The following is a 7,577-nucleotide window of genomic DNA, read 5'->3' on the forward strand; positions in this document are numbered from 1 at the left end:
GGAAATAAAGAACGATGAATGAAAGCTTGAGAGTGATCAAGCTACAGAAGAATAAGCAGTGTGAGACCGGAAACAAGTTGATTATGTCTAGAGAATAAATCTTCTGATTGGAACATTAGGAGAAAATAAATCATATAATAATAATTACTCAAGATGACTGTGCAAAACCTAAAAAAATCTAAAAGAATGCTATGGGTTTCTTTAAGTATAGTGTTTAAGTTTTAACATATTAATGGCATGATGCGTAACATTAAAATTTTCTGTTAACATTATCCTTCCATTACCAGTGTAACTGCATCTGCTTATTTATTTAGTAATGCACTAATAATAGGAGATCCCATTTGTTTTACATAGATCGATAATAAAACATGCTTTATGTTTAGTGTCCATTTCATGTAATTTATACATAGAATTTATTCATATAATTTATCTTAATATCTTAATTTTTCTCATTCTCTTCTTTTTTTAATAGTACTTTCCTTTTTAAAATACTTTATATTTTCTGCCTTATTTTGAAAAGAGCCACCGGATGCTTTGTTGTACGTCCTATCACTAACTTCTTTCTCGGTAGGCTGGCCAATCAGATTAGAGGAGGCGGAGCTCTGACTGACCACAGCTATTTCTGCTCGATCGTGCCTGTCCCTTGTAGTCTTTGGCACAGCGGAGTTGTCCGTGTTTAGTGTTTGTTTCTCAGTCGTGGAATACAAAAGTGATGCTTCGACGTGACCGGCTGCAGAGCGAGACAGATGAAGACCAGCACTGACAACTTTATGACTCGGTTTCACTCTGTTCAACGGAGTATATATCTTTTCTTTTGTTTCTGGGCTTGAAGAAGAGGCTGCTGTATTTTGTGCGCTCCGGTAACAAATTCGCGAGGGTCTCGGTGGCTCCATGCGGGAGAGGAGACATTTTGGGGTGTTTTTTTCCCCTTTTTCTTTGGTGTTCCAGTCAGGATCGTGAGCTACCGCGTTCCGACCCCACGAAGGCTTCATTTTTCGCCATAGCTTCATGTAAATCTTTTTTTTTCTCGCGCTGCTTTCTGCCCAGCGGACTCTTCTGCTGCTGCTACTGGATATATGAGGACTCTTCTTGTGCAGTAATTTGGTGTAAATGGATCGCCAGTCCAGTTTCATTTCCATTTGGCTACAATTGGAACTCTGTGCCATGGCCGTTCTTCTGACCAAAGGTACGTGTGGACTTTGATGCGTGTTTGTTGGCTTCTTCAAAAGAGGATAAACAGTGTTTTGAAGCGATAAAAACGAGGCTGAACTCAACCCTCAGTCGACGGCTCCAGGCTTCTGCGGGGCAGCTTACGCTCGCGCCAGTGTTTGCGGGGAAAACCCGTCAAAATTAGCAAGAAAATGATTTAACATTTGGTCATAAAGTCGTACTTTACCAATGAGGGGAATCATAAACGCGTTTGTTTATTACTGGTTTTTTTTTCGTAATAAACATATTATTCTTCCAGTCGTCTTCAGATTTCAGTTCATTTTATTCAGTCATACCTCCCCTTTAAAAAAAAAGAAGAGAAACCTTAATAACAGCAGCGGAAACAACAAGAACTACCTCTGCCCTCATTATTATTCTTTTTTTTCCTGAAGGCATGACATACCTTTTTTCAGTTAAAACCTAATTTTTAATAAGACCTAACTTCTATACACTCTTATTAATATAATAGTAATACGCTGTGATTAATCCTCAAGTGTGTAATACAGTTCTTAGCTGCTAGGCTACACTTAATAACTCCACTAATGTTGTAGCTGCCATTCATACGAGACTTAGCAGGGCTAGAAAAGCTTCAGTACTCCCCCCGCCACCACCCCCTCAGTCCACAAAGGGGCCTCTCCTTTCTAATGAAATATTCTCCAAATGACCTGCCTGGGCCCCACCGCTCCAATCATTCACAGGGAAAACACTGATCTGATGAATGTGTTCCTGCGCTGCTAAGTTGGTGCAGTCACAGACTTTCGGGCTTTTTAGCTCTCTCATTCCAGGTTTTGTTCCTGAGTCCAGCACATAAAAGCTTAAGGGAAGTCTTTATATGTGGAGCTCTGATAATTTTCCTCAAAATAAAGCAGTCACGGAGTATGTGAAATGACATTTACATTGGTCGTCCTGCAGTGGTCCTTATACTTATAATAATAACAGTAACAGAGGGCATCAAAGGCAAACTAAGTTGATAAATATGTGTTTCAGTGGTTCTGTTTTGTTCGGGCAGATCCTTGGCCCAGATTTCTGTTTTGAGAAAGGAGCCCTGGATGAAGTAATGAGTGGGCCCGTGTAAGAGCAGGTTGCCTTAATGATAAGGTTGCTGGAGGCTCCTTAGATGGGACCTCAGAGCTCCCGCACCCAACCACCACACCCATACCAATACCCCCAGGCAATTTTGCATGCAAACTTTGGATGGGGGAGAAAGTTTGCAGGTAAAAAAAAAATCTCTTCCTCTCTTTACTAATTTTCATTTAGGTTGAAAGAAATTGACGTTTGAGACAACCCACTAATTACAAGCTACGTACTTCCTGTTTTAGAATACAGAGAAAAAGAACCATTTAAACGGGATGCTCTTAAATGAAGGTGTGACAGGTGAACAGGTTAAAAAAAATCCTGTGATCTCTTCAAAAGTTACCAGGTTGTTTAAGGCAGGGCTTAACAGATACTTTTAGAGCAGTACTTCAAAATAAAAGCAGGGTATACCACTATGGGAAAAGTTGAACTACAGTTGGTGTAAAATAGAAGCCAGCATGAGTTTGATAAAAACACGGAGAAAATCAGCTGCAAAATATACGAGTTTTATATTCACATGGTTGGACGTTAAAGACAAAATAGCCATGGTGACTCTGAAACCTTGAGCGGATTAATGTCAGCACAGGTTTCCCTAACGCTGCCTTTCCCCCCCACTTTTAGGAGAAATTAGGTGCTACTGTGATGCGCCGCACTGTGTGGCCACCGGATACATGTGCAAATCAGAGCTGAACGCCTGCTTCACCAAGGTGCTGGACCCGCTCAACGCCAACTCTCCACTCACCCATGGGTGTTTAGACCCCATTGCCAATGCTGCGGACGTCTGCAGCAGCCAAAGGGCCTTGGATGCTCTCAGCAGGGCGGCAACACTGGAGTGCTGCCATGATGACATGTGCAACTACAGGGGCCTACATGACCTGGCGCACACCAGAGACTCGACAGGTAAGTAAAACAGGGTAGCGGAGCTGAGCTACTGGCTGTCGGGATGTTTGTTTTTAGACTGCAGCTACGTTTTTAGAAACGATGGCACTTTGTGGAGGGATTTTACGATTCCTCTTCAGCAAATACTCCCATGTTTTCCTCCATCTAGTTCCAGGAGCAATACATTGAGCTTTAATGTTCTTTAAACACTTGATGTTTATGGATATTCAGACCACCCTTGCCCCCTTCTGCCCCCCCACCCCAAGCTTAATAGAACTTTGGTTTGACTTTTAATGGGTTCCAGCTCTGTGCCTGGGAAGGCAGGGAGCAGCCCGTTTACCTTTAAGCACTTGGAAAGAGATCAGATATAATCTTTTTCTTTTTTTTCTTTTTTTATTATGTGTGCACCATGTAATTTTCCCACTGAGCTGGAATGTGCCTCATAGAATGAATATGCATGTTGGGCAGAAACATCAGCTTATAGAGTCATGAAAAGGTGCACGAAAAGTCAGAGAGGAAGGACGGCAGCTCTCCTGTGTGAACCCGAGCACAGCAGACTATACTTTATTAGCTCAAATTAATTTCTGGCTCTCAGTTCGGGACAAGGTGACTCATTTGTTTTTGCCCCTGCTGGCCTTTCTGACTTGTGCGTTCGCGTCTGTCTGTCTGTCTTATTTTCCCTCTTTGCGGTTACTTTACTGGCATGACTGGTGAGTAGAGCAGCTCCTTCTCATTAAGCTCCAAACAGCAGTTCAAACATAATCACTTGCTTTAAGACCAGGCTCTATGGAGCAGTGGAAACCATATGAGCATGCATTTAACCAGATGATTTTATTTTATTTTTTTCCATGCGTGTGTGCAGATGGCCGCTACCAGCCAGACAGCAACAACAGGAACCTGGTGACCCGGGTTCAGGAGCTGACCTCAGCCAAAGAAGTGTGGTTCCGTGCGGCTGTGATCGCTGTGCCGATCGCTGGCGGCCTCATCCTGGTCCTGCTCATCATGCTGGCGTTACGGATGCTGCGCAGCGAGAACAAGCGGCTGCAGGACCAGCGGCAGCAGATGCTGTCGCGGCTCCATTACAGCTTCCACGGCCACCACACCAAGAAGGGACATGTGGCCAAGCTGGACCTGGAGTGCATGGTACCTGTGACGGGCCACGAGAACTGCTGTCTGACCTGCGACAAGATGAGGCAGGCTGACCTAGGCAACGACAAGATCCTGTCTCTGGTGCACTGGGGGATGTACAGTGGCCACGGCAAGCTGGAGTTTGTATGACCAGTTCCTGCTGGGAACTGAATGACTGACACCTCCAAGAAACAGCCAGGACTGCCTCTCAATTGTTGGCTTTGGCTCTTTTGTACTTTAAAAAGACATTCCCACATTTTTTGTCCTTTGGGTTGTTTTTCAATTTGTTTTTTTTTAAACATCAGCGAAAAAATACGAGACTGATCTCATGCCTTGTGGTTTTTGCTAGAGGAGCACTTTACTTGAAAATGAAAGGCGAAGCAACGAGGAGCTGTATTTAAACTTGAGAGGGCAGGGCTGAGGTAGAGTGAGAGCTCTGTCACCGCTCCCGAGGATCCTGGACTGTTTTATTTTTACACTGAGCGCTGAAGGATTCCAAATCTGTCTTATTTGCACATTTGTAAAAAACAACAACAACAGCAACAAAAAAACCCATCATTGCTTAAGACAACAACTCAACACTGACACCAGGGTACAAAATAAAATGACTTGTGTGAGGAGTAAAAAAAAAAAAAAAAATCAGTGTTTGGCTGTAGGTGTGCGCACTCCTCTGTGTATGTTTCATGATTCAAGCTTAATGTAAAGATTCTAAATATATATATTTTTGTCTGATAAAACTGACCGGCGTGTGTCTTATTCTGGGTGAATGTCCAACATCTCTCTCTGTGATCAGACTATAAGCTTGATTGAGTGTGAAAGAAGAACTTCCATTAAAAGTGACTTTTTATTTATTTGCCGATTCACGCTTCTGTTTTTGCTACATATTCAGCTTTGAAATGTACCATCCGTGAACTTACAGACACACTGCTGGGGCTGTTGTGAAGTTTTTAGTGACTATCAGATCTTGTTAAAAGCACGCGCTAGGGTGGCCTTTATGCTGTGTGTGTGTGCGTGTGTGTATCTAATGGAGCTAACAGTAAAGTCTTGTTTTACCATAGAGATGCTATCTATCTCAGTTATTCCTGAACCCTCAGCAGAGGTCAGGTTTTCAGCTTCATATAACTCCCTCCTCATGGGCTACACTTCACACAGGAAGTAGTAAAGCTGTTTCTTTTCTATACTCCACTCTAAATGCCAGTAAGAGTCACCCAAGTTCCCCCGTCTGTGTTCAGCAGAGTGTCAGTGAGGAGGGATTGCAATATTGAAGCACAAACTCACTCCTACACGTTTAGTCCTGCTGCTGCAAATGCTCACCAGAGCACCAAAGGTGTATCAGTTCACTGCTGAAGATGGGTTAGCCTAACCCTAACAAAAATCTTTTCTCTTCTTTGTGATATTTATTGAAACAAAAATGTCAAAACGTATGTCTTTAGTAGGAAACAACAGACAAGCAGTGGATGGAAACTCATCTTTGGCTTTGCAGGATTATTATTAAAAAAAAAACCCAAAACAATAATAGTTATTCCTTGTTGTTAAAAGGTTGGTTCACCCAAATTACAACGTGCCGTTCAGCAAAGCTCTTAGTTTGGAACAGAAACATTATAGGAGAGAAAGAAAGAGGCAGCACTTAAAGAAGCCTGATCTATGGGAGATGTCCACAATAACAAAGATTTTGGGAGAAGTATAATTCTAGAGGTGAAACAGCTTTTGAAAACATTTGTGGTGCAGTGATCAGACTGGTTTTTAAGTGGTTGCCAGATTTGACTTGTACATATTTTTATCTCCCAATGGCCAGTGAAATTAAAAGTTTAAAGTTAAAATAACTTTCCTAATTAGTTCCTGTAGGAGCAGAGGAGAGTGCCAAGGAGAGTAACTTAATTTTAGGGATCCCGTCCAGGCTTCAGTCTCTACCAAGGACCTCGATACAACAAAAAAGCCACTTCAGCTGTGACAGTGTGCTATAAGCATTATATAGCAACTACATGAGAAATGTGATTTTTCTTTTCATTTTACTAATTGAAGTAACCTGACTCTCAACTAGTGGAAGGAAAGTGATTTAGATGTGTTACATACAAATGAGAGGGGGAAACTATCAGACTTTAAAAAGTTGATTTTAATGCTCAGAAAACAGGATGTAGCAGAACATAATGGAAGAGGTCAACCACCGGCAATGCAAGTGCAGCATGTGTATTTAAGATTTTACATGTTTTAAATGTTACTGAAATGTGACATTTGCATGCACATACAGTTTCTTATAAATTTGCTGACTGTGCCAGGAGTTAGCACAGGCTGCCACAAATGTCTTTGTAGATCGCTTTTAATGTCTTTGTGAAGCACTGGATAGCGTAAAATGGAAATCCAGTAATTTACAATACTTGAATAAGTATATTTAATTAATTTCAATTTCAATTTTATTTATATAGCACCAAATCACAACAACAGTCGCCTCAAGGTGCTTTATATTGTACAGTAGATCGTACAGTAATACATACAGAGAAAAACCCAACAATCATATGACTCCCTATGAGCAAGCACTTTGGCGACAGTGGGAAGGAAAAACTCCCTTTTAACAGGAAGAAACCTCCGGCAGAACCAGGCTCAGGGAGGGGCGGGGCCATCTGCTGTGACCGGTTGGGGTGAGAGAAGGAAGACAGGATAAAGACATGCTGTGGAAGAAGATATGATTCAATGCAGAGAGGTCTATTAACACATAGTGAATGAGAAAGGTGACTGGAAAGGAAAAACTCAATGCATCATGGGAATCCCCCAGCAGCCTACGTCTATTGCAGAGTAACTAAGGGAGGATTCGGGGTCACCTGGTCCAGCCCTAACTATATGCTTTAGCAAAGAGGAAAGTTTTAAGCCTAATCTTAAAAGTAGAGATAGTGTCTGTCTCCTGAATCCAAACTGGATTCCACCCCTGCCCTTTCAGAATAAAAGCCCTTTTGAAGGGACTGCGATGACACTGTCACAAAGTATTCGGGCTGCTGTAGAAAGGCATTGCTTTTCTGCTCAATTCTTGCAGAACGTGAATACAAACTGAAAAAAAGGTAAAAGCTGGATTCTGACAGCTTGTTTGAAGTCTGAGGTCAGGTTTCTCTCAGGCTCGCTTGCTGGTCAGCACTTTCTAAACTCCCGCCGAATATTTACATTTCTAAAAAGTCCAAATGTGGCAGTGATCGCTACGGGAACTTGCAACAGGCTGGGTATTATGCGCCACGTGCGTCATGCTGGAGGATGACAGGAGAAGCTTGGGTTGAAAAGTTCACACCCTTGTGATTGCTCTC

At 42.3% G+C, this 7,577-nt stretch overlaps 1 protein-coding gene across 1 annotated transcript; it reads left to right on the top strand.

Moving 5' to 3' along the window:
- The first annotated feature begins 629 nt into the window (after positions 1-629).
- bambia (BMP and activin membrane-bound inhibitor (Xenopus laevis) homolog a) lies at positions 630-5,141 on the top strand. The gene is made up of 3 exons (XM_005918457.3): positions 630-1,186; positions 2,905-3,183; positions 4,025-5,141. Exons 1-3 carry the CDS (start codon positions 1,111-1,113, stop codon positions 4,438-4,440), a joined length of 771 nt encoding a protein of 256 aa, XP_005918519.1. The 5' UTR covers positions 630-1,110; the 3' UTR covers positions 4,441-5,141.
- Positions 5,142-7,577: the final 2,436 nt, after the last annotated feature.

Source organism: Haplochromis burtoni, unplaced genomic scaffold (genome assembly GCF_018398535.1).
Source record: "Haplochromis burtoni strain Fernald_Lab_line unplaced genomic scaffold, NCSU_Asbu1 Contig_30, whole genome shotgun sequence".
Classification (NCBI taxonomy): domain Eukaryota; kingdom Metazoa; phylum Chordata; class Actinopteri; order Cichliformes; family Cichlidae; genus Haplochromis; species Haplochromis burtoni.

What these genes read in the sequence shown, in the direction of transcription:
- bambia (XM_005918457.3), top strand. Translation starts at nt 1,111, where the DNA reads ATGGATCGCCAGTCCAGTTTCATTTCCATTTGGCTACAATTGGAACTC. An exon ending in GGCCGTTCTTCTGACCAAAG is followed by an intron (nt 1,187 to 2,904) that starts GTACGTGTGGAC and finishes CCCCACTTTTAG; the next exon opens with GAGAAATTAGGTGCTACTGT. An exon ending in GCACACCAGAGACTCGACAG is followed by an intron (nt 3,184 to 4,024) that starts GTAAGTAAAACA and finishes GCGTGTGTGCAG; the next exon opens with ATGGCCGCTACCAGCCAGAC.